Genomic DNA, 25,721 nt, shown 5'->3' with positions numbered 1-25,721 from the left:
AATGCATTGGTTGCATGCTTGATCATTCTTCCGTTAGGTGAGAAGCTTCGGAAGGAGATACACGAACCGCATATATAGTACATATACAAAGCGTTGTAGCTTCGATGTATTATGAAACACCACGCGTGTGAATGTAAACTCGTTCTGTCCCCTGCAGTTATTTCAAATGTCCAAATTTTTTAAAGAGAAAATTAAATTCAGAAAAGTCAGCAAAACTTAAGGAAAGACACTTCGAAAGATGATTGTTTTTATTTTATTATTACAGGCTTTTTATTCTCTGTTAACTTAGGGGTTTATCATAAACATTTTGTATTTATTGCTATCTCGAATAATTTAGTGTGCAACGAAAATCGCTAAACTCATCTGTTGGAATATGTGCGGAATCTCATACGAAAGCAGAATTTTTGCGAATCGCCGATAACCCACTGTAAGTCGGCATAGAAATGCGAGGCACGTACGGAAACTGGTTAGGAGCAGTGATCGTATTATCGCGGATCGAACGAATAGAGCTTTATTCGCGCCGACTGGATTTTTATAGCGCGTCTCTCCCGGCGCATTTTTCTTGTTGCGCCGGAGAGTGCTTTATGCGGCCGTGATCGAGTCGCGGGAGGGCGTATGTATGCCTTTCAGAGGGCAATATCTCTGGCTTCGGGTTCGGGACTCGCGAGCATTTTGTCCCAGCAGCCGAGCCTTTCCGCTCTTTCAACGAGGGGGACGCGGTGAGGAAGGGAGGGGGGCTGCCCGAATGATTAAGCTGCCGATCGATTCGCATTTATTTTCTGCCCTCCCCCGCCCCGCGGACCCCGCCGCCGCGCCGCTCGCGATGGCGGGCGATGCGGGGCACAGGTGCTACGGCCGACCGCAAAACGAGAACAACTCGCGCAAAGCTGCTTGCGCATCGATTTATATCCCCCAACCCTCCCTGCCATCATCCTGACATCTCTACTCGTCTCCTCTGTTCCCTTTCGACGTAGCCGAAATCCGACTTTCGAACATGCATACGTCGGTTGCATCTGATGAGGACGAACTGCGCGTTGCTTTATCGAATGTTTATTCAGAACTGCGACAGAGAAATGATAATTTTGCCGTATTTTGGAGGAAAGCATTTTTATTCAGGCATATAAAATAACGGTGATAGATCGTAGTGAATGGAACGTAAAATACAATTAAAATTGTAAGCTAAAAAATTCGCGTGGATGAACAAGTTAACGAACGACGTAATAAATGTGTGGAATTAAAAGAAATCGATAACGGTTTACAGGTTTAAATTATTCCTACACGATTATTGATTTATCCTTTTAATTTCTCGGATTTCTAAATTATTTCTCAATTCTCGAAATGAGTCTACTACGTTCATAAAAAATGTATGAATTACAACTCAAATAGGACGATACTATTCCTGGTCATTATAATTTTTGTTTGGGACAGAACATCTCTATTATGTAGGAGCTATGTATACCGATATAAATAAAATACATTCGTAGAATAGATTGAGATTTTTCCGCAAACCGCGCGATAAAAATTAAACAGAGTCAGACAGTATCAACGACAGTAGCCAGAGTTATTTTTTAAATCTATTAATTATTAAGAGAAAACGAATTAACATTATTTGAAAAGATTTTTATGGTGGATAAAACGAGTTAATTTGTCATAAAAACTTAAAGATTATAAGATTCGTATTTTTAATCGTAATATTTTTATAAATAAATTATTTACTCAAAAATCTATGTCTTTACTATTATATTCATTTTAGAAATAAATCGAGGCACTTGCTGTGGACAAGAAGAATTAATTCGTCTCTACAAATTTATAACTGCAGGAGGCGTTTTTGAACAATAAATTTCGAATAATTAAATTAATTAACGGATATAAATAAAAAATAAGCTTTAGCTCTCGCTGTTGCCCATATCACGCACATATTGTTCTTAAATTAATTTATATTTTTCTTTTATTTCTCCTCAAATGTTTATCTCACTATTGCTCACAAAAACGTATGGATATGACGTGTGTGTTTAAGTTCCGTATACTACGTAATTACAAAAGTATAGGGCTTATGCACAATGAGAGGAATAAGAACAATGAATTAAACATAGAGAGAATTCCGCGTCTTGAAAAAAAAAATGTGACTATGAATTCTCTCTCTTTAATTCCTTGTTCTTCTCATTGTGCATAAACCCATACACTGTTATACTTATTTGTACATGCGAGCCTAAACGACTGTGCGAAGGATCGGACATCGGACGTCTGCTAGGCATAGCAGGCTCTAAGCAGATATCATCTCGGTACATGGCGCCAGCTAGCGGCACAAGATTATTTCCGTGCCAGCTGACAGCTGCCGTGTTCGGTAGAGCGTTCTAGCGTTCAGTTGCGTTCGGCCACGCAACCGGTTGCTCGCGCGTGTTCGCGCCGCGTGTTTCCGCGCTGCGAATAACTCCCGTTTCTCTTATCTGCGTAGTAGAGGCGTGCACTTAAGACGGATATATACCTGGCATCTCGTTGACGCCGGTCGCAGAAATGGAGAACGTTTCTCTGTCCAAGGTAAGCGATACGACACGTGCACAACCTGTTGCTATCGCCGGCTTAACCTCAAAGTGCAAAGTTAGCGCGCGGAAATGCCGAATAATGATTCATAGGCCGTCGCTTTTTGGCACGTCTTAAAAAGTTTCGCGAAGAATACTTGTCGCTCGAGTTGTCGCTTCTTTTTTGTATGTACAATGTTACTTTTGTCTTTGATTAATGTTATTCCTTTATATATTTTTTGTTTATGACTCTTCTGAGATATTAGCATTTTAATTTTAAATATTTAATTTTTTGAAGATCGCATATCTACTGAAACTCAATAAAATTGACGGTAATTGATGGCAGTTGAGGGGAAGATTAATAGATATGAAATACATGAGAATATAGTTTTCGATTTTCTTTAGTCATATAATTCGATGCATAATAATTTTTATAATTAGTATTAATGCAGTTTAGTCGCAGTGAGTTTTAAAATGGGCAATAATATCGCCAGTTTAATTGACGTGACAGAGAATCGGTGTGGCCAATTAAAATGTAATATTGATTGCGATTTTTTTTTAGGGAGTATTTTCTTATAAAGGAAGTTACAAAATTGGAAAGAAGAGAAAGAAAGTTAAATCCCCAGCGTATCTTAATGAACCCTGGTATATCGCGTATAACGAAACGTGGGGATATATCGAGCAGGCTGCGGAGGTACAACTACCGTGTGTTAGCTGGCCATAAATCTCAATCAAAAGGCAGAATCTCTAACAGAATACATTAATATTTCAGAATGTCAGGTCGAAAATGTTCCAACAAGTTATATCCAATTTGGAGTCTTTCGTGTCGAAAATAAAAGCGACCCCATTGAATGTATTGTCCAATGAAATAGCCACGGCTATTTTGCTGACAGGTGAAAATAAACGCTACATATTTCTGTAAAAGATTTATATTTTTTCCCGGAAATTTAGATAACCGAAATCGATTAAAAGTGTCTTGAAATAATTTTTGTCTATCAAGGGCATTTTTCCTCCAATGTTCTTGTCTATTGAGGAATTTTTCTTCAATAGTTTCCGGTAAATTAATATTTAAATGAATTAAAATTATAGGAGTGAATGTCCCCGATCATACGACACTTTTCGACACGATAGTGTCCAAGGTTGATAAAATAACGTCGCACTTAGCAGTCGTTTGGAGCAGAAATTGTAACAACCTGAAAAGCATAATCGAAGACACTGTATATCAATTTATTCATCGGACTACAATTTATAAATCAGAATCGGTTAGTTTTGCGGTAATAGCAGTGTGCAGGAAGCAATATCTGTCGCAATATTTAAATAAATTATCGTTCGTTCGTATAGGATGATGTTGTCGAAGTGCGTAAAAGTCAATGCACTATGCGCGTCTTGAAACAATTGTTTGCAGAACATCACGATCCGGAGGATCCTTTAGTTATAATCTTGCCGGATTTTGAAAGTTTCCCCACCAATGTATTACACGACTTTATCATGGTGTTGAGGTATTCTTAACGATATTTTAATGCATGAACAATATGTGAAAAAATTATATTAACCTTAAAAAATATTGCATAAATAATTTTCAGTTCATATAGGGCTTCATTGAAGTTCGTACTTATTTTCGGTGTCGCGACTACGTTGCATGTCGTACATAAATCATTGACCTATGACGTCACGTCGAAATTAGTAGTGCAGGCAAGTTAAACAAAAACATTCCGTCCAGCGCAAATGTTTGTCTGACTTTAAATCGCTTTAAATAATTCGCCGTTCCATTTTGTTTAGGTATTCTATACGCAAACCCAAGTAAAAACACTATCCGATGTATTGGAAAACACTGTTTTCTCTACAAAGATTCCATTTAAATTAATCGGTCGCGCGTTTCAATTGCTGACTGATATTTTTCTGTTTTACGATTTTTCGGTAGATAACTTCCTACAAAATTACAAGGTAAATTACAATCAACGAAACTAATGAATAAGTTGACAATCGGCTGATTATTATAAGCTACGATAATTTTTAGATATGCATGATACAACATTTTTACGAGAACAATGTAACCTCTCTCTGTTGTCAACCGAAAGACATTAAGGAGAGACTATCTAAACTCACTGCTGAAAATATCGCGGACATTAAAAGCTTACCGTCTATCGCTAAATATTTGAAAGCGTCCAACGAAATAGTGAGTGAAGAGGAAGAGCTCAGCGATAAAGAATTCATGGTTCGCATAGTTTATTTACGAGAATCAAAAAGGATTGCAAAAATTATATAGCTATCAATAACGAGAGGATATCTTTTAACTATTATAAAATTCAATTTACGCTATTGAGAAATTTTAATATAACAGCCCATTAAGCTGTTTAATATTGGAAATAGAAAGATGGAAAATTTTTAATGGAAATAAAACTTTTATAAGATACTTCTGATGTCTCTTAAATGTGTCTCTCTTCCTGAATGAAACTGTTACTGATGTATATAATTTTTGATAATCTTATACGTTTTTAAATTATCTTTTCAAGCTCCGCTTTTTGTAGGAACTGTTGGAACAATTGTTAAATAAATTCCACAAATTTATGGATCAATTTTTGATTATGTTGAGATGTTTGCACTGCCTAATTGCTTCACTGCCAGGCTCGCCAATGGGTAAACAGGTAATATGGCGTTTTATTCGCCAATGAAATACTGTATTTCGCAATAAGCAAGAAAGCAATAACAGCGAGCTAAAAATTGGAATCGTGGAACAATGCGACAATCGTTTCAGTTACGGGAGGTTTATACCAAGGCGGTTTACACGAATGATCTCACGGAGTCCACCGAATACAAAGAATGTCTGAAATTACTGGGATTTTTATCGAAGGAGGAACTCCTCTCGAAACTCGAATCTGTCGTAAAAATTGTCGAGGAATCCAAAGATCCGGAAATCAAGGAAATTAAGATCAACCTCGACAATCACATCAAGACAATTCGAGAAGCTAGTTTAAGTACCACGACTTCTTCCGAAGTCATCAGTGTGGAAGAGAAACTTAGTCGTATGCAACTGAAGGAGGTGTGTGCCAAATCGTGCTTTCTTAACTATCTTTCTTATTTAACCCTTTACGCATTTAGACAAATACAATATTTTCAACTTTACGTTATTTATACTATCTCATACTGCAAATTAAAACGATGCTTCAAATCAAATGATTTTTCGTTCTTTATATACGATTAACAAGATTTTATCGTTTTACGCGAAGTCACGTAAAGGTAAAATCTCTTTCTTTCTCTTTCTATATATGTATACCGCCGCAATCGAGCAGTGCGATTGGATTTTCGCGGTTCAGAAATGAAGATTGAAAACGGTAGGACGCAATGATTAGTGGTGCAACTACCATTGTTATCCTCTTTTCAGAAATTGCTCAAAATGAGTCAGCAACAGTCGCGTTCCGTTTACAAGCAGGCGCAGCTTGACCTGATCGATTACCTGGACCGAAAAATATTCTCCGTTCATCTAATCGATCCGAGTCGCGTGACGGCCCACGAGATATTTTGCTACAGCGACGGGAACCAGGCGAAGCATCATATTCGCGGCTCTTTGCGGGCCGCCATACACACGGGATTGAGCGATCCGCAGATGTATTTGGATGTGAGTGAAAGATCGTTCGCGCGGCAAATTTGGAATTGCGAAAGTAAACTTTTAAATAATATAAACGGATAGGACGTTGCGCCAACTTAGGTGTCAGATTAATATTAAATATTATAAAAACTTTTTGCGTCTTGAATTACGATTTACGATGTGTGTTACGAAATCAAATTATTCTTCCTTTAGTCTTTTTTTTCTATCTTTAGCTTCTCATTGTCAGATCTCTCCATTTTTAAATATCGTCGTAAATATCCTGCGCCGCCATCATCTCTCTCAACATTTTAAACTTTTCTTTTATGTACGATTCATCGGCGATCAAGTTTATTCGACCTTTCGATAGACTTCCCGGCGCGGTTAATTGGAGACGTATATTTCAGTGCGACTGCTGCAAATTGGAGAATGACGACGACATTCCGCACACGCTCCCCGATCTGAGTATAATTTATAAGCTGCACTTGGAGTCCAGGAAGCTGATCAATATGTACGACTGGCTGCAGGTAACAATCCGGCCTGTGCTCATGTTTACAGGTTAATCCCTGTTACATTTACGGTCACGCACCCGGCCGACCGTCTCGTGATTTTAATCGCCGCCGCCGCCGCCGCTGCCACCGCGAGTGATTCACGCGAGCACGTCATTGTAAGCAAGGCGCGCGCACAAGGGGTGCCGAGTGCTTTATCGCCGGCCGGTTGTTAGAAAGCCGGTAAAACGCTTCTCATGAAAATTGCACCGGCGAAAACGTGCCCTCCGCCAAGCGGTTCAACGACGCCGATCGGAGATCACAAGATATATTACTGGACGCTTAATATAGCAAGAATTTAACATTTTTTAATAAAACCTCGGAGGAACTTTATAAAATTCTCTCTGATGAAATCCCAACACTTGCGTTTTTTAGGTTCTTGAGCTTGATTTTCTTTTTTTAAGATATTTATCGAGATATTTTCAAGTTTCTAAATTATGCTACATTTTCATTGTTAGATATATTAATTTTTAAACGTTACGAATTGCACCTGAAAACCCAAGGGGACGCACTTGATTGACTTTGCTTGCAGGCGTTCCTGACGATCGTGGATCCGCAGGCTCAATCTATGGAGCAACGCGACGTGGATCCGCAATTGCAGTATCCTTTACAAATAACAAAAGTTTTCGCGCGAACGCGCGCCCTTCGCGTCTCCAACGTGATCGGTTGGATCCAACTCGTTGAGATTTGTCTTACCTGGCGCCCGTTCCTTTGAAATTCATATCACGCCTCCTAACGCGCGGATCGTACTCCCGCGTAGACGTAACTTCCGCGAACTAGATACCCTCCCTAGTTTGAATAATTCGCACGTGTTATCTCGCATTTCATCATGTAGTAACTTATCCTTAACGGGGATTCAGAGCTCGGTTTACTCAAGCGGTCGCCGCCCTGCAGTTCCTCGGCTTTATCAAGACTTCTCGAAGGAAGACGGATCATGTAAAGCGCCTTACGTAACAATAGTATCGCCCGTTTGATTGTTTGCTTGGTTTGTCCGCACGGTTTGTTATATATGCGCCGTGTATGAATGTGTTATTCTATTTTTGTGCCCTTATTCGTATTAATGAATAAATTAATATTGAAATAAATGTATTTAAATGTTTTTCACCCCATTATTCAAACTTTTCCAATACACTGGAATATATGCATTTATTTTTGTTATTTTTAATTTTAATATTTAATTTATATTGCTGTCAATATTGCTGACAAAGAAAAAAGCAAATAACATTCGCCACAGTAGTTGTAATTTTAAAAAGTTTTATTTAATTGTGCTATGAATTTCAATTGAATAAAACATAACAAAACAAAAAATTGAATTACTTTTTCAATTTTAAAAATTCTCCGAAAAGATTAAATATTTATTCATTCTCAAAATCCGAGAATATTAATATTCTGCTATTAAAATGTAGGGGGGGAAAAAATGCAAAAATCGCTCTATATACATGCAATATCTAAAAATAATATTGATATACACAATATATACCTCTAAGTTTACGAATTAAAACAGTTAAAAACGCATATATCCAGATTACATGTACATCTTTTATTTGACAGAATATTTCTTATCGTTTTTACGATTCCCTTGTGATCGCCGAACGATCAAGGCTTCGTGCCCCGCATATTGATTCCGCCGTCTCTCTGAATCCACGGCGGAAGTTGTTATATGCCGAATCCACGGTGGAATAATTTAACGGCTTGCACGCATATTGATGATGCCACGTCCTGTATCTACATAAGTGCCCCGGCTGCCGCGTTCTTGAGATACTTAAATCCCAGGTAGATCGACATGCGGCACCCCTTCTCATTTCTCTTCTTCGGCATCCCGGGGCTTTTGAAAATCCGCAATATCGATTACGCCGTCTTTGTGGCGGGGGCGTCAAGCGTGCCGCGCGTTCCACGCGGGGGGAATTGTGAAAAAAAATTCGGCCGAAAGCGCGCACACGGCAATCGTTTCCGCATTTTAACGTGGACGAATATCGATTAATTGGATTCCCGCGACGCGACGGCCTTTTTCTCGCTCGGCGACACGGATGGAAGTTAACATTCCGCGCGACGACCTTTACTCTTTCGCTCTATGACGAACGAAATTTTATTCGCGTGAAAAAACTCGGCTCTAAAATTCTTATGGATTTAAATAAAATTATAGCCGTCCTACAATTGTGGAAGCAATTGGTTCGTCGAACGAAGGAAGCGTACTTTTAAATCGTCATGACTGACCGTTAGTTATACGTAATACCATTAGTTTATCTGTCTATTCACACATCGAAGTCCCCATGGTTTCTATCGCATTCGCAAGTGTGACAACATTATCGGCCCTCGTTACACGTACCCCATTACGTTTCCTCCAAACACCCGTTCCAATCTATTGTCAGAAGTATAACGTAACGCGGTCCGCAGCACAGGCTCTATGGGATAATGTTTGCAGGGCAAAGCCAAACGGAGATTTCGCGTCGTGGCCAATTGTAGAATAATCGCGTGCTCAAAGGAGAGTGACGGCGGGCGCATGGGGGGAGGATTCAGCAAAGGTTAACGTCTGTGTCTCCATAGGGATGCTCTTGGTGCACAGAGTACGTTAACCCCTCGGTCCGCCTTTGACCCTCTCCGAGAAAGGACGAGGCCCAGGGAGTACTGCAGAAAGGGATAAGCTCACCCGTGAATATCCTTCGCTGCACCGACAGTAAAGCTCAAGGATATAGGGTAACTTCGGTGTCAAAGGAGCGAGAAGCGTGTAACCTCTCATTGCAAGATTTCCTAGGAAATCCTCCGCGCGCGCGCGCACATAGACGATTCCCTCATTGATATACTCGATTTTTAGAACGTGTAGAATTTACAGAATATGGGGCTCTATGAATGTCTCTTGAATTGTCTATGTGAAATTTTGAAAATATAACTTTTCAAGGTTTGAAGGGTCTATAGAAGTTAAAGAATCGATTATTATCCGAGACGCAAAGATTCTACGATCCGCGCCAAAAAAGCGATACGGTATTTGATTTGTAGGGTACGAGGAATCCGAAGAACGTTAAGATTCTCGAACGACCGGCGCGGAATCTGTGTATACAATACCGTAAAAAAAAAAAAAAAATAAGAATACTTTAAAGAGAGAAGAATTTCGCTAAGTTGTAGAACGAAGGCAACTCGGAAGGCAATAAAACTCAAATTCTACCGGTTCACACCGGAAGAGCGTCATCAGAACACAATAATTCCGATGTCAAAGGAGCGGGGGCGGGGGAGAGTTCCGCGAGTCGATTCTGCGGGGATTCCGAGGACTCGGTCTATTGGCCTCCGTGGAGGACTTCGGCTCGTATGCAGATGAATGGAGATACGACGCAGCCGCTTGCATATCTACTTTGCCTTTCACGTTGTGCACGACGGCGATGGGATCGGGCGATGGATATCGATTCCCGAAGGCCAGCTCGCTCGGATTGACGGCATGTCTTGCTTCAAACGGACCAGCGGGACGTATGTCGAAGATACGTAACTTTACGACGAATAACTTCTTATGAAATTAAAGGGAAGGAAAAAAAGATAGCACGAGCTTTTATCCGACTCGACAGTCAAATTTTTTTACGTTGCGAATATTTCAAGATTAATCTCAATTAATCTCAATTTAAATAAAAGTGTTAGATCATCATCGGGGACATCGAAGCGAGCTCGGGAGTTTCGGGTCGTCTATACGTATATATTTTCTACATGATTTATGTTCGACGAGAGCCGACTCTTTCTATAAGGACCACTTTCTCTAACGTCCGTTAACTCCAACCGACTGATAACTTTTCAGAATAGCCAACTTCCACGGGCTATTCTGAAAAGTTAACGGTCGGTTAGAGCCAACAGACGTTGGCAAAAGTGGTCCTAAGAGATAAATCTATAAAGAAGTTTTGTTTCAATAACGTCAAATACGTCAAATCTGTTCGTTCCTTCTTTCTCCCTCTTTCGTGTCCTCGCGCTGATCTTATCCGCATCTCTTTCCTCACGGCTATCGATCCTCGCGCGCTTCCCCGCGCGAATCGCCCCGAAGAAAAATCTATTTGCAAGAAAAATCTATGAGAGTCCACTTTTCCAACTCGACCGAACTGTAGATTACCGGGCCGGGAATCAGTTTTCCGGGTCGGAGTTGCCTAACCTTTCTCGTAACCTTCGTGCTCAATCGACGGCGCGACCCCGATATCCTTTCGGCATCCTCTTTAACTTGTCGCTATCGTTATATCGGATCTGCCCCGGCGCGGCGAGACGATCGACGAAGAAACCGAGTCTATTCTTTATCCCGGCTGCGCGCACGCGAATCAGATGTATATATTTTCACGTCGCAGCGATTTCTCTCGTTTGAAACGCGCAAACCCCTTCCGGGATGAAATGGACACGAAACTTTATGTTGGACGCTCTGTTTCGCTCGGCGAGAAAGCCCTTTTCTATCATCTCTGAAAAATTACTCAACTTCCTCTTCATCACTCTACTTTGTGTGAAGATAAAAAATGAATTAAAATAAGTTGACGGATTCACTGTGTATACAGTCTGTATAATTGAATTGCTTATCCTTCTTTGAAATCAAGGACCGGCTTTTCAAATATGTATATTACTCACCTCCCTTGTTACTTAACGTCAGTTTTATCAAACTTCGGGGATTTGAAATTTATCCCTAATCTTTTAATTTTTATTCTCCTCAGGTTCTAACCGGCAAAATTTCAACTGATGACAAACCGCATGTACGCGAATTTATGAAAATGCGAATACTTCCGTTTCGGCATAGTCAATGATGTAGTTTAAAATTAATGTATAACACACAGGGGTGTCTCGGTAGAGCGATATCTCGCAGATGAACGACGCCGAAGGGAGGGTTGCGGGGCGATCGAATGCGATCCGCAAGTACCTGCAATTACCAATTATAATTGCATACAGACTAATTGGTAAACACTAATAATAATAACAATGCGCACTCATCGATCAGCAGTTTGGGAACGGACCACATTGCATGCCAATAATCGTTCGCTCGTTTGCCGTATATGCTCGTGACCCGTATATTCGTTAGTCTTGAATGCAAAAGCTACAAATATCAGATTTAGTAAGTCTTTTCGCGCGAATATAACTGCTACTGTACGGATATCTGTACTAACACTATTAACCAATGTAATGTTATCATGCAGGATATTATTGTGTATAACAGAAATAAACTTCGTCGCGAAAAATTAACTTTATCGAGAGAGAAATAGAATGTTTATGGAAAAAAGCTTTTTTTGCATTAATTCTTAAATACGACTCTCAATAGAATATCTTGTTTTATATATGTGCTTTCTATATATGGATTCTAATATACATGTATTTTTACTTTACGTTTCGCTCACGCGATCTTCTTAAACTTCCAACTTAAATGAATAAAATCTATTCCTTGAGATAAGCTTTTAACACGCGATTTTAACATGAATATATATATTTATATTAAAAAATGTATTTTTTCCTAAATGATTACTGTACAATTGATACGTATTATACGATTTTTTTTTTCAAATTTCCAAATTAAACAAATAAAATCTATTTATTAGTTAACACGATTTTCTTATATACAATATACATACATATGCATGTATTCTTCCGAATGATTATTACATAATTACATTTTTATAAAATAAAGTTTCAAGTGTTTAAGAATTAATGCATGTATCTAGCGGAACAATCTGTGCATCACGGCACTTCTATCTCACTTCCCTTCCTGAAATGCTGCGACACGCGACGATTCCGGGTTTCCTTGGAGATTCGCGAAATACCGTAGAAAACTACCCTCGGGTATCTCGAAATTTCTCGGCGCAGATGACTACATTTCCCACGGGAAGCGGTCCTCTTTCTCGGACTTATTTTCGTCCGAGATGAAAGGAAACTTGCGGTGTGGTCATAGAACGCGTCGCGGGAGGTCCACGGGATCCTTAAGGGATCTCGGTCCCGCCAGCCGTTTTCCGACACGGAAATCAATCTCAACAGCTTCTCGTATCAATCTCCCATCGCACCTGAAGCACCCAATCACGTCGGTGTCGGGGTGTCCTCCGCCGCTCGTCCATTTGGGAGAAAGTTCGCCTGAAAATCCTCGTGAGACGCGAGAGACTTCACCCGATGACGGGAAGGAAGAACAATGTCTCCGCTTGAACCGCTCGTCCGGACGAGCAGTGGATATATTGATTTCTGAATGAACCGACTGCGTCGAACAAAATTTTCTACCGGCGTCCGGGAAATCCGTTGCAAAAAAAAACGTCACTTAAAAATACATTTGTTTCACAAAATAGCGATGTTACAGTATTCTCTTCGGCGATTTGAATATATTCGTGAACTTAAAATGCGAGTTAAAATGCGAAATCCTTCATAGAGAACGGTCCAAAATCTATGAATACAAAGTACGTGAATGCAAATTAGGGAATGCATTGTAAGGGAAATATCAAGTCTAATCCGTTGACTCTTTGTTCGATAAAATTATCGTTTACCACTGAATATAATGAGTCCCTTATTAAGTGATAAAAAGAAATTGGATGCGATCCTGATAGCGCGTCATAACTGTTATGTGGTAAGAAGATCGGGAGCTCGTTTTCCATGAGATTCCATATCAAGGGCAATCTCTAGATAATAAAATTTATCATGAATACCCCATCAAAGGCAGCCACATAACTCATTTGCAACATACGCTCGACATTTGGTAATAAAATCTCACATTTCAGCTCATGAATTTGTTAAATTGTATAAATAAACGGACACGCTGCACGTAGAAGCACGCGTGTTCATAAATTATATTTAAAATATTACTAGGTTTTAGTTACTACTTCATACATGCATTTTGCAATATCCCGCTTTAAGCGCATTCTCACATACAACGCGTAATTAGACGCGCAAAGCAGCAATGTAAAAAATGGCCCGGCGATATTAATGTGACAGTCATGAATTTGTTCTACTCTCTGATTAAGTCGCTAATCGATCTACTAATCCACTGTAAAATTAATATAAATCTCCGACATGATATATATGCGAATGAATGGAGCGTCATAATTTAAAATCGATATACCGACATCACGAGTTCGCCGGTCACAAAATAGATTCATAATATTACAAACTACGCTAATTAATGTCAACCGCGCGTAAATTGTGTCGTGTTTTATCGCGACTCTTCGTGCGTCGCTCAATTAAATTTTCGCAGACGCGCGTACAAATTGTTGGCAAATACGTAAAAATATACACGTCGAAATGTATGCCGTAATTTGAGATAAACATATGTTTTTTCATGCTCGTCCATTCTCGCAATTTATATTCAAATATGAAAAAAATATTCGCGAAACTTTCACATCCGCGTGTATCCGGGAAAAATATTGGAGAGAAAGATCCTTTATTTTATATGTATTTTTTTCGTTGCAAAATACGATCGAACACAAATCGCAGCTTACGACGATAAGCGCGATATTTCTTTAATAATCGCAATTTATATGACACAGGCACGTATTTGCACGAAAGGGTTAAATCTGCCGTTACTCCGCACGAGGAATAAACATATGTCACGACGATTACACGTTATCTCGCGACAGGCAAAAGGGGAAAGGGGGATCGTTTCATGAACGTAAATCCTGATAGAAGCCCCTGCGCTCTGAACCTGACCCCTCTCTCGCTTGTCGCCACCCACATCACCCTTTTGTGTTATTGCGATTGAGTGCAGCCAACTACTACCCTCGTGTCGATCCTCGAGCGTGTCAGAAACTATGACATTAATGCACGTTGTCACGCGTAATTATGAGTCAGAGCCGAATAATCGTGCGGCTGGTAGCGCGTGGGTCGCAAGGAAAGCGCGGTTGGAGAAGGATCGGGTACGGAGACGAGCAAATATTATCGTATCGTATTATCGGATAAAGTGAGAAACTCGAGGTGCAATGATTCTTTAGCGAAATTTCGGCAATACAAATAGCGAGGTTTCAAAATAATTTGGTGTTATTATAACGCGAGCGCTTCGATGTCATCGCGCCAGTCCAATAATTTCCCATTTAATTTCGGACGGATTTGCGAATGTGTCAAAGTAGGAGCGTTTATCATAGTCGCGTGTGCGCGTTGATGAAATTCCATGTATTCTGTCATGCGATAATTTCCGCGAAACGGTAGTGTTGTACAGAAGTGTCCACGAGCTTCAATGTAAAATAGAGAGATAATCCTTACTATACATTATATAATGCAGAGATATTATCGCCGTTGCTCGTCGAGGTATTTTCAAAGTTAGTCATTTTGTTGACCTCGCATAGAATATCACAATGTAGAGTATGTCGTTTGGATTTGCGTGTAATAATCGCAAATGGTAATCAGCGGAATTATATCACGACATAGAAATGGCAATTATAGTTAGATATTGCGTTAGATTTAGCACATAGAATATTCGTTGCATAACGTTTTACTAAATCCTTAAGATGACCCTTATTTCTTCAATCATACTGTCGACATACATTTCTGTTTATATTTTTCATCGCGATACTATAAAATAATATTCATATACTTTTTTTATTTGATCATTCAGAGCATAATAAAAAAATGAAAATCATATAAACAATTTTTCATACTGTATACACATGCACACGTTGTACGATGAATGTGTAACATAGAAGAGGTATAATCTTCTTCGTCTGAATCACTAATCATCATCTTGTCGTTAGTGAGTGGGATAAGTTCCTCCCGCTGTGCGCAAGTAATTCGCAATTGGCTTGGCTCGATTCTCCGTGCGCGGGCCCTTTCGGCTAATTTCAATTAGGGATAATTGATTGCTTTACACCCATCGTTCCGTACTCGGTCCGTCCTCTTTGTCCGCGCGCTCGACGGAGGACCATTTCGCGACGGAGACAGTCATCGAGATCGAAAGACGAAGCGAGAGAGACGTGTGGAAAGTAGGAGAGAGAGGGAGAACGCGATGGGAAGAGTAGGTAGGATATCTCCTTCAACAATCGAGGGTCCGAGCGGACGAGGAATGTAGGTGGAGAAGGGATCTAATCGCATGCGGTCCATCCCTATTCAACCATCCGATTCAACTACCATCGCAATCAGCTACCGTGAAGGATATCGCTCCTCTAATTGCTGGCCATCGATCACTCGATGATCGAGCAAGCGTGGAAAGACGGAAGATTAAGATGTCCGGATCTAACTCGAAAGACTTTTTCTTACGATACCTCTCGCGCGGAGTATAAAAGCCTTCGCGTATACAAGTACAAGTGCTTTAAGGATGGTAAGCTCAAATATCTAACCGTAGTCAACCCCCCCGAGACGAGTTTCTATATCCGGCTGCGACACCCCTTCTCGTCAAAGCCTGCGGCGCTCTCGCGATTGCAATGAAGAAAATGTTTGCGCGAAGGAAACAAGGAATTAAGGGGGGCGGCGCAGCTTTATGCGAAAATTCCCTCCCCTCGCGTATGTAAGATCGCCTTAGGCGAGAAGAGGGAAGATTGCTCTGACTCGGCGCGGCAGAATAAAATTTTATTCTGATAAGGGAGGAAGAGACCTTTTTAATATCTCTATATATCTCTAGATTATCGGAATATTTTTGGATTTTTGTAATTTTGCATCTTCGATTATATCTGAACCCCCTGCTATTTTTACGATAGCCATATAGGCTTCTATGTTATGTCCCTGCTTATATCACCCACTCGTTTTATTTATCCTTTTAATCCGCCTGCTCCATTCGAAGAGCGTGTCGGAGATTTTATTTATACTGCGACCCGTTATTGCCGCTGCGCGCCGCGCCGTCGGGACGCGCGGAAGAGGGTCGGCGGCCTTCATTAGGTCTTCTTCGCGTCTAATCCAACTTGAATACCGGTGTCGTGGGATGGAGGCAGGGCTGTACTTCCCGCACGATGCCCCTGGGTATTTTGTAGTTACCCTAGATACCCGGACTACCTCGAGTCGCGCTGACGGATAAGCGTCGTTCGCGCTCTTTGTTTCGTTGCCTGATTAATTGAACAGCCCAGGAATGACTCGCCGTGGCGTTTTCGACCGACCTTTTCAGCGAGTGCGTTTAAAGCGGATGCTTCAACGAGCTTGAAAAACGACGGTCGTCGGAGTTATCAGCGCGGTCGAGCGTTCGCGCCATATCAGCACCCGGTGATAATAAATGCGCGAGCAGATTTCTGTCGCGAAAATGTGGCCAATTTATTCTCGTCGTCGCGATACGAACGCGGCCTTAGTACGTGGATGCGATGGTATCGTCGGTCGACTCCGAACACTTGGAAAAAAGGAGCTTTAGCATAATTACGCCGTTCCGAGCGCGAGTCGTTGCGGTATGCGAACGAAAATAGGACGAGACACCGATTGTTTCCCCGGATATAATCAAAGCAACTCAGGTAATACCGAAAGCGAGCGAAAGGCGTTGTCTGATTTATTCGCTTTCATTTATGACGATTATTCGACTTTTTTTAAATTCGCTATAACTTTTCGAGGGCTTAACGTACGCTACAGCTAGAATTTATTGCGCGCTATATCAGGCTAAGATAATATCTACGAAAGATCAGAGCGCATTATCGTCTTAAATCTTATTAAGTGCAGCGGAAAATAATTGCGCTTATACGAACGGAGAGCGAATTATCAACGAAGATGAATTTTTCCCCACAGCCTTGTGGATTTCGTGGCACACGGCGGCGCGGCGCTCTCTCCGTGGTTGGTCGATTAGTTTATTACAACGTAAAGTACGTGGCCGCGTCTGTAACAACCGACATTAGATGCGAAAGCAATTAGGGAGAAGTTTACGGGTGGCGCGGCGTCCCGCGTAGCGCGTCCCTCCTAGAAAGATTTTAATTACAACCTGTAAACGCGGCGAACGGTCGGACCCGTTGCATTTAAGTCCCGTTTCATTATCACGCCAGACTCGAATGTAACTTTTTAACCGTCCTGGCATTTATATGACATAATTAAGATTTTTCTGACACGATCCCCGCCAACGTCCCGCTGCGACGGCAGGGCCGCTATACTTTTTCACGCCTCGTTCCGACATCGTGACGAGCTCCTCGCCGTATTACTCGACTCGGAGGAAAACGTGTCCTCGTTTTACCTGACGCGCGAACGCGAGTCCTTGCATTTGAAAAATTATTACACGAGACGATTCATCCCGCGGCCTTATCTTAATTGGTTTAAACTCTCGGGCCACCGCCACACGGAGGAGGAGCAGATTGGAATTTCTGGTGGCGCATGCACGATTATGCCGGAAGCGTACACGCGATAAAACGTTGCGGAATTAAACGAGATTAAAATCTGTAGGATTACCCGCGCAACATCAAAGCGGGCTTTTCTTTTTGCTCAACCTGTGTACATACATTGAAATCTGCCGCAATTTTAATCTCTTTCTCTAACGAGTATTATATGCAGAAAAAGCGGAATAATACACTAACAAACATTATGAAAAGTATAATGATATATAATTATACGCATGAGAACGTTTTTATCATAAAGTACCAGATGTGTCTGCAAACATACACGTCCCATAATAGACAGATGAAAAGATGAGGATTAAAAATACAAGATTAACGCGACATTTAAAGAACACGAATCTGAAAGTGAATTTCCATTAAATGGCAATACGTTAAAGAGAGAAATATATTTCATTAATCTAATTTAATTGCGCGATCCTCAAAGAGTGATTATCTGTTCGGCGGATCAAGCGAATCTCCCTCTCCTCGAGACGCACGCTCCTACCATTAATTCTCATAACCGTACACTCCACCGTGATTCAATAACAGGTCAATAATAAACTCAATCAACGGGAGGAAACGGTGAGGCACGCGGGAGGAACGTCTCTCACCCTCGGTACCTCGCGGATTCCGCAGTCTCCGACAAGACAAACGAAGCCGCCCCTTCCTGGCCTGTGGCTACGGGATGTGTCGCAGACGCCCGAGCGGCTTGTTCTCCGGCACGTAGAGTACAGTGTAACCAACCCCCTCACCTGCTCGCGGGGACTCGCTCAAAGTTGTCGGCAGACACATACATATGCGCGCGTGCATACACACACATACACGTACACGTGCAATTTGGATCCTGTCGTCCGCCGCCACCGCCATCGCCATACCCGGACTATACAGCGTCTTTAAGTTTCGCACAAAGACCGGAGGAGCAGTTAAGTTACCTAGAAGCCAGAGTTCGCACCGTCCTCCTTTGTCATGCCCTCCCCCTGGCCTACCCCCACCCGACGGCGCAAGCCTCTGCCTCTCTTCGGCTCTTCCTCTCGCTCACCCCTTCCTCGCGACTTCTCCGTCCCCAAGGCGACGAGAGTCTTTAACTTTCCGCGACTAAATTTACCGGCAGTCGAAATACCCGCCATTGTCACCGTCGCGTGTCACGGGCTGGATGAAAGTACCGAGTCTACCGAATCGTTGGATTCGTCTAGCGCCTCGAGATGTTGAATCGTCGCGTAAATCTACGGTATTTTCAATTATTTGGAGCCGCACGCTCTTAATGGTAAACGATAAGTATGTTCACTGACGATAACGGGATGCGTATTTCAGTGAGAAAAATTCTAGACGTGCGAGATTGGGAATTCAGAAATCTCTTGTCGTAAGGTAACCGGAAATCGATCTGAAATCTGTTCCTTTTTTATTCCGATCGAATTTCAATTTTTTCCGGAGGAAAAGCCTCGAGAAATTCAACGAAATCACTTCGCCGAACGTGCGGTACGTAGAAATGTCCCCTGTTAACCTCGCGCGACTTCACCAATGCGCCGTTTTGCAGGGCATTATCTCGCCAACAAATGTAACTTTACAACGGCGAGCGAATGGCTCGCACTACTGTGAGTCGCAACTGTGGCTGACCTGCACCCCTTAACTCTTTGCCTGGTCGTCCACGTACTTAATAGGATAATGCCTGGCGGTTATTTGGCTGTTGTTCCTGCAGTCGTGTCCGTATACCCGTTTGCTACATCTATCTCGTTATTCTCTCGCGTGCGTTTTGTCGTTCCAAAGCCGCTTTCGTCCAGATCTTACGATAAGTCCATGGCAACTAAAGTGATTCGGACCGCTCTAAGAGTCAGACTGGTTTCTATCGAGCTATTTCGATATACCATTTTAACTCGGAATCTATTTTCGTGCCAGACGTTTGTATAAAAATCTTAAAGTCTCGTTAGAAATGGCGAATTAAAAATGCTCGAGGAATATATAAGTAAGACGCGGCTTATAGTTCGTTCAAAAAAAGGTTTTATCCGGACCTAATCGGAGAATAAGATCTCATTAAAACGCTTCGTTCCCGAGATTCGACTCGGAATGAGAAATTGCGTAAGACGAACAAGGATGAAAGGCGGCGACGAGAAAAGGAGCACGTTCGGGACGAGTCGAGGAGAGGCCAACGATAGTCGGGCGAGAAGTGAAATGATAAATTAAACCGACCGCGGTAACGCTCGGCCCGCAAAACAAGGCGGGTTAAGCTGCGGAATTATGAAAGTTCCAAGACTAATTGTGAAACTTTTCGCGATGTACAAAATTGCCGCAGACTCCGCGCAGTCTCTCCGCGCGGGACGATGAGAGACGGACGCGGGGGTCAGTCCTCTCGTTGCCGCTCGAGGTGAAGTGCCGCGAGATGGGCGCCGACTTGACGAGATAAAGAGAGCTTTTCTCCCGGCGCTCGGGGAGAAATAAAGGGGACGGAGTCACAGCTTCGACCTCTCGAGTTCTCCACTCGTCTGAATTTCGCGGCGCGAGAAGAAGGGGGAACCGAATCGCGCGTTTGTCCGAAGTTACTGCCGAGTAAATTGCGCCCCAAAGTCAATTCGCCATGATTTGACTTAAGTTTATTACCACAAGCTGACGAAAGAGTGCACAAAGAGTGTCTAAATGTGCGGGAACTAAAGCGTGGGATTTAAAACGTCAGAGACTTAAACGCTTAAGAAGTTGTCAGTGCAAATATCTTAGAGTGCGAAATCTCCTTTCTGGTCTAAAAGATTTGTAACAAGCAGCTTAAGACGGTTATAAAAATGCATGATAAAAATACCGTTTTTAGGAGCAAGAGAGAGGCTGCGCAAAGTTATTTATCGTCCACTCGTTTCTTCCACATTTTCTTCCAGTAAATAATTTTGAGTTGCAAATCGATGCAGTCTGCAGCGTCACGCGAGCATAACTATCGCCATCGCTTTCTCGAGGAAATCGCAAGCCGACGTCCTTTATTTACCGCGCATCACGACGGCAGCGGAAGAGCGAGGGGGGGGAGAGGGCGCGGATAGCGGAGCGAGAGGGAGGATAATGTAATTCTTGACAATCTCTTTCAAGACGCGTCTCGTAAAAAGTCTTTTGCACGCGGTAATCTCGTTCGAGCTGTTTGCTCTCCAATACGTCGCTCCGGCGTAGACAAAAAAAAGAAGAAGGATAAGACGCAGCGATTCGACGAGGAATAAAAGTAGCGGCCCGTCATCGGCCACGCTCCTTTCCTCTGTTCTCCCGTCGTCGTTGCAGCTCCGCGGAAAAAAACGCCTCGGGCCGAATAACATTGATCCAGCGGCGGCGGCTCGTGTCAACGGAGTCGACGACCTTACGACCTTTGATTATTTAGTTCGAACGGTTCCCACGGTGGTCTCCGAGGTAATTCGTCGGGTTAGCTCGCGACGGTGTCCCCCATAGGAAGGCGGACTTAAAGAATAAGTTATGCGGGAATACATCGTTGAAAACGCCATGAAAGAGCAACGTTATTATACTTTTATTGTGGCGAACGTAACTCTCTCAAAAGAAGAAATTTTTCTAAAAATAACTAACTATAGATTAAAGATTATATAACTAGAGCCTTTTTTCCAGACAAAAATAAAATTAAAGGAAAGTTTTATCGCAATGCACAAAATCAAATATAGATTATATAGTTGTAATTTTTATCATTCTTACAATATTATGCGGAATCATTCTGCTCGTGATAAAAGTGAGCCTTCAATCAATGATTTTTTATAAAAAGCATCCTCTTTTTTTTCTTAAACTTTATACGAGTCTTCATATATCCATGCTGTACCAGGTATACGCGATATAACGACCGTCACTCGGCAGGTTCGCCGCAAAGCTTGCGTAATATTGCTAACCCCAACGTGCACTATGAAACGCTCGTTTTCCGGTGCGAGGCCGAGGGTCCGCGCGCGCGCGCCCGCGCGCGGCTTAGCCGCGCAAATCGGATTAATTATTTCCCGGCGTGGCCGGTTGTGGCCGAAGGCGCGGCCTTTTCTTATCGCCGGGTTTAACGTAAGCACTTGGGAGGGCACACGGTGGTGTGCGTCGCCCTACACGGGATGTGTTTGCCTTCGGGTCTTCGTCAAGATCGATGGCGCCGTGCCACGGCGCGGCGCCGATGCGACTATCCGCGTAAGCGTTGCCGCCGTGCCATCCTGCCGTGCGGCAGCGCAAACATTGCACGTCGAAATTACACACCGCGCGACATCGCAAACACGGACGCGGACGCGAAGACGACGACGGCGCGGAGGCGAGGCGAAGCGAGGCGAGGTGAAGCGAGGCGGGACGAACGAGGGTGCGCCTAACGAGGCCCGTCGTCGCGTTTACCATAACCCGCTAAGGATAATAAGGATTTTGATTGAGCAGGTTGTTTGCCGCGTCCCCATTGATTAAAGACGATCTTACGATGCGCCACTCACGACGCGGCCGGGCGAGATAAAGATGCGGCGCGGCGGCGCTACGCCTATTTTTTTGAGCTTCAAACGAGAAGCTTGTTAACATCTAATTTTTTCTGAAAATTTTGATTAAAGTACAACGAAATGATGCTGAAAATATGAGTTTTTACTACTGATAAATTCTGTTTTTTTTTTTTATCTGACGCCTTATCAACTTAGAAATTCACGTGTTTAGATACCCCGGAATAATATCCGAATGTTAAAAAGGGATATCTACCTCTGCGATTTTCCCCGGAACGAGAGCAATTTCGCGAGAATGCGACTGCCGGTGCGCGCGCGAACTCGCTTCGATTTCCGCCTGGCGCGCGATAAAGTGCAACAGGATGCATTAATGTGAACGGATTCTGACGCGTTGGCTCGCTGACGCTCGCGCGATATTAGTCAGCTACGCTCAATCGCAATAACGCCCGTCCACCCCCTCCCTCTCCACCGGGGGCTCCCTTTCTATCAGGAATATCAGGATCTACATCGATGAATGCCCCAACGGACGCCGAACGGTCGTAAATGCGGATACGTCGATAACGGATTGCCGGCCGCCGCTCTCCGTTATACACTCGCAAACCATCGAAGAAGCTCTGAATTACGAAAGCGCGTAAGCGTCCGGCGCATATCGAATGCGCCTTCCGATCCGATGTGCGGCTTTGCAGCCGCGACGGATGCATTATGGATGCATGCGCGCGCGCGCTCGTCTGCCCCGCGCCCTGCTCGTCCGCCCGCTCGTCGAGAGATCAAAGGATGAAATACCGAAACTCGACTCGGCGGAGTTAATGCACTCTGGCGCGCGAAAACTGGACTGGAAGAAAGGAAATAATGCAGATGCGGCGGCAGAGAGCGCGGTCTCCGCCAAACCGTGGAAATTGAGTTTCCACGGCCGTGTCGAGAATTTTCCAGCGCGTCGTACTGGCCTATCTCGGGGAATGCCGCGCGATACAATGATGGAGATAATGACATTTTCTCGATTGTTTGTTGATTCTGCAAATTCGTAGTTTCTGCTTGGGGATTCAAATACCGTATCACGATAACTCTTTCTTCCGTTACGCTATTAAAAGCTAGTTTATGAAATACGCTACTATTATAAATATATCTCCACAGCTTTTCATTTAATCGCAGATTTTATAGTCTCGCTGCAATCATTAATATTAAATATATAATTTGCTAGTACTAAATCGCCAACTTTGATGTCTATATCTCAATCTATTTCTATTTAAATTTATCTTAGACTGTCAGATTGCATAAAATAAATGTTCTACTCACACATGTGATACAAAACCAAATTCTTCGTGCTGCCATTGTACTTCTGGAATGCTCGATTAGTGGGCGCGAACACCGTCACGTGGCGGTACGTGAGGGTAGTATTGGCCACTTGACTGGCTTCCAGAAGCTGGTAAAACTGAAACAGGAAAGCGGAATACGGTTTTACAATCTGTTCGATCTAGTTATCTCTTTGCTAATCGGTACTACCAATTAACGGGCGATATACGCAAAAAAAAAAGGGAAAACGCTCACGGTATTATATCCTGTGTGCGCACCCTCAATCGCGCACCCTTGACAAAATCAAACAATCGCTCGCCGCGCTCAAAAGGGCCGGGTTGTAGGAAGTCGTTAAATTAATCATCGTCTCCGCATGATAAAGCAGGAAACGAGCCCGGTATACGAGCGATCGATTCCGCTCTTCCGACGTCAGGCTCTTACGCGAACCCTTCTTCTACATAGCGGGAGGAGAAAAAAAATCCACACCCAGCGGGAACATGCCCCGAGCAATTCGCGTCAACGGGGATTAAAGTCGTAGTTCACGTCGAGTTGCAGGCTCGGGTTCGACGAGCACGTGCGCTAAAGCATTTAATCCGACGTGTCGGTTGAAATTTTCCGAGGACTTTCATCTCCCGCGGTGGCCGCGGCACAAAGGAACCTCGTTAGTTATCAATGCTTAATTAGCCGGATGTAAAGTCCGATCTACTGGCGGGTATTACGAGTCACCCTTCCTGTACCAGCTCCTCCTCCTTCTGTCGAGCGTCGCGTCGCCTGGGATCGAGTTGAGGGTAAAAACGCATGAAAACGCGGAAAACCGAAAACTATCAAGCTGTTCGCATGACATTTTCGTATTTCTAGAATCTTGTTTTTCAAGGTTTGCGATAAATTGCCATATAATGATAACAACCACCTTTTTGATTTAATATAATTATTCCGTTATAACGATAATTATTATTCTGCAACGATATTGTAAAACAAAACATATTAATGAGATTTAATTCAGCACTCGCGATATTTCGCGGCATTTATATGCATGACATTTATCCGAACGCGGACGATTCGCTCTGGAGAACGTAGAGTAGAGGAATTCGCTCGCGTTAGACGTAGAAAGTATGCCGGATAGTATGATAAAACCTGCGCCACCGTCGGCTTTGTCAATTTTATGATGCGTGCGGTATTCGAACAAGTTTTACCGCACAAAAGCGTCGCCGAGGCTTCCGATTCTCGTAAAACTCGGCGCGAGTATCGTAAAAACGCGATTATTTCGTCCCATTGCTTGAAACTCCCGCACTGCCGGGAGAACTATGTCGGCACTCGGCTATAATAAACTGCTAAAGTTTCGTACGTAGGAGGCGTACCTTGTCGGTAATTTTTCCGCCGCGTAACAACCCCCGCTCTAATACGCTCAATCTTCCAAGTCTTTCGACTTTGCCGGAGTTAATAGAGTAATTTCGCATTTCGTATTTCCCTGTAGTCCACGTTCCAAATGTCCTACATTTGGTAATGAACACTTGTTTTATTTAATGTTAAACTTGCCCACAATATCCTTTTTAAATTCAAGAACAAAAATACGAAGAAGTACTCGTTTGGTTTTGACGTTAAATTCGTTAATGTCATATTATATTCAGTATGAGTCATTTTTAACTATAATTTCTATATAGGTCATCACTGCTTTTGTTCTGTCGTTAATTTAAATAAAACAATGTTAGTTTAATTAAACTAATGGAGATAAAATAATAAATTTCGACACACGTGCATGGTAGTTAAAAATAACAAAATGTTATTTAACTAAAGATATTGATTTAAATTTCATCAAGAAAGACCTCGAAACGCGAAGTTAAATGTTGATTGTGAACCGCGCGGTTGGCGGATTTACGAATTATTGAAGCCGTGGTAAGTTTCCGTGGTAAGGCCATGGACGGCATTGTCGGAGGCGGGAAACTTTGTTACCACGGTCATATATGCTAATTAGTACACGGTGGGATAATTGGTAGGGAGATTCGGAGCAGGGTCTATTAGTTGCATCGGTCGGTCGGCGCGGCGGCGGTGCCGGCAGGAAATTTCTGATTAATTAGTGGAAGCTGTACGCGAGGATGCGGTCTATTTAGCTTCTATATTCTATGCTGATCGACATCGCGCGCGATATATAAATCAAGGTCTCAAAATCAAAAATAACCCGACGCGACGTATTCGGAGAAGAA

The 25,721-nt window shown here is 42.7% G+C and overlaps 2 protein-coding genes across 6 annotated transcripts in view; one reads left to right on the top strand and one right to left on the bottom strand.

Annotated features, from left to right (window-relative positions):
* The window catches only part of Fas1 (fasciclin 1), a 231,060-nt gene that overhangs the window by 67,098 nt on the left and 138,241 nt on the right, over positions 1-25,721 (bottom strand). For all 5 annotated transcript variants that reach the window (XM_071790226.1, XM_071790228.1, XM_071790227.1 and 2 more), the window contains exon 2: positions 23,524-23,659. In XM_071790226.1, coding sequence (XP_071646327.1) covers positions 23,524-23,659 — 136 coding nt within the window. The remainder of the gene's footprint in view (positions 1-23,523; positions 23,660-25,721) is intronic.
* Positions 2,358-7,739, top strand: Orc3 (origin recognition complex subunit 3). Its single transcript, XM_071790231.1, has 14 exons — positions 2,358-2,538; positions 3,082-3,213; positions 3,292-3,412; positions 3,609-3,781; positions 3,861-4,018; positions 4,103-4,211; positions 4,299-4,463; positions 4,537-4,734; positions 5,048-5,164; positions 5,275-5,559; positions 5,902-6,135; positions 6,510-6,629; positions 7,183-7,250; positions 7,511-7,739. Exons 1-14 carry the CDS (start codon positions 2,515-2,517, stop codon positions 7,602-7,604), a joined length of 1,998 nt encoding a protein of 665 aa, XP_071646332.1. The 5' UTR covers positions 2,358-2,514; the 3' UTR covers positions 7,605-7,739.

The sequence above is a fragment of the Temnothorax longispinosus genome, chromosome 10 (assembly GCF_030848805.1).
Source record: "Temnothorax longispinosus isolate EJ_2023e chromosome 10, Tlon_JGU_v1, whole genome shotgun sequence".
NCBI lineage: Eukaryota > Metazoa > Arthropoda > Insecta > Hymenoptera > Formicidae > Temnothorax > Temnothorax longispinosus.
Note: the sequence above shows the minus strand (reverse complement) of the source record. Positions and strands in the feature narration are given on the sequence as shown.

Coding starts and splice junctions, on each gene's coding strand:
- Orc3 (XM_071790231.1), top strand. CDS start 2,515: ATGGAGAACGTTTCTCTGTCCAAG. Junction 5,560..5,901: donor GTCGTATGCAACTGAAGGAG/GTGTGTGCCAAA, acceptor TCCTCTTTTCAG/AAATTGCTCAAAATGAGTCA. Junction 6,136..6,509: donor ATCCGCAGATGTATTTGGAT/GTGAGTGAAAGA, acceptor CGTATATTTCAG/TGCGACTGCTGCAAATTGGA.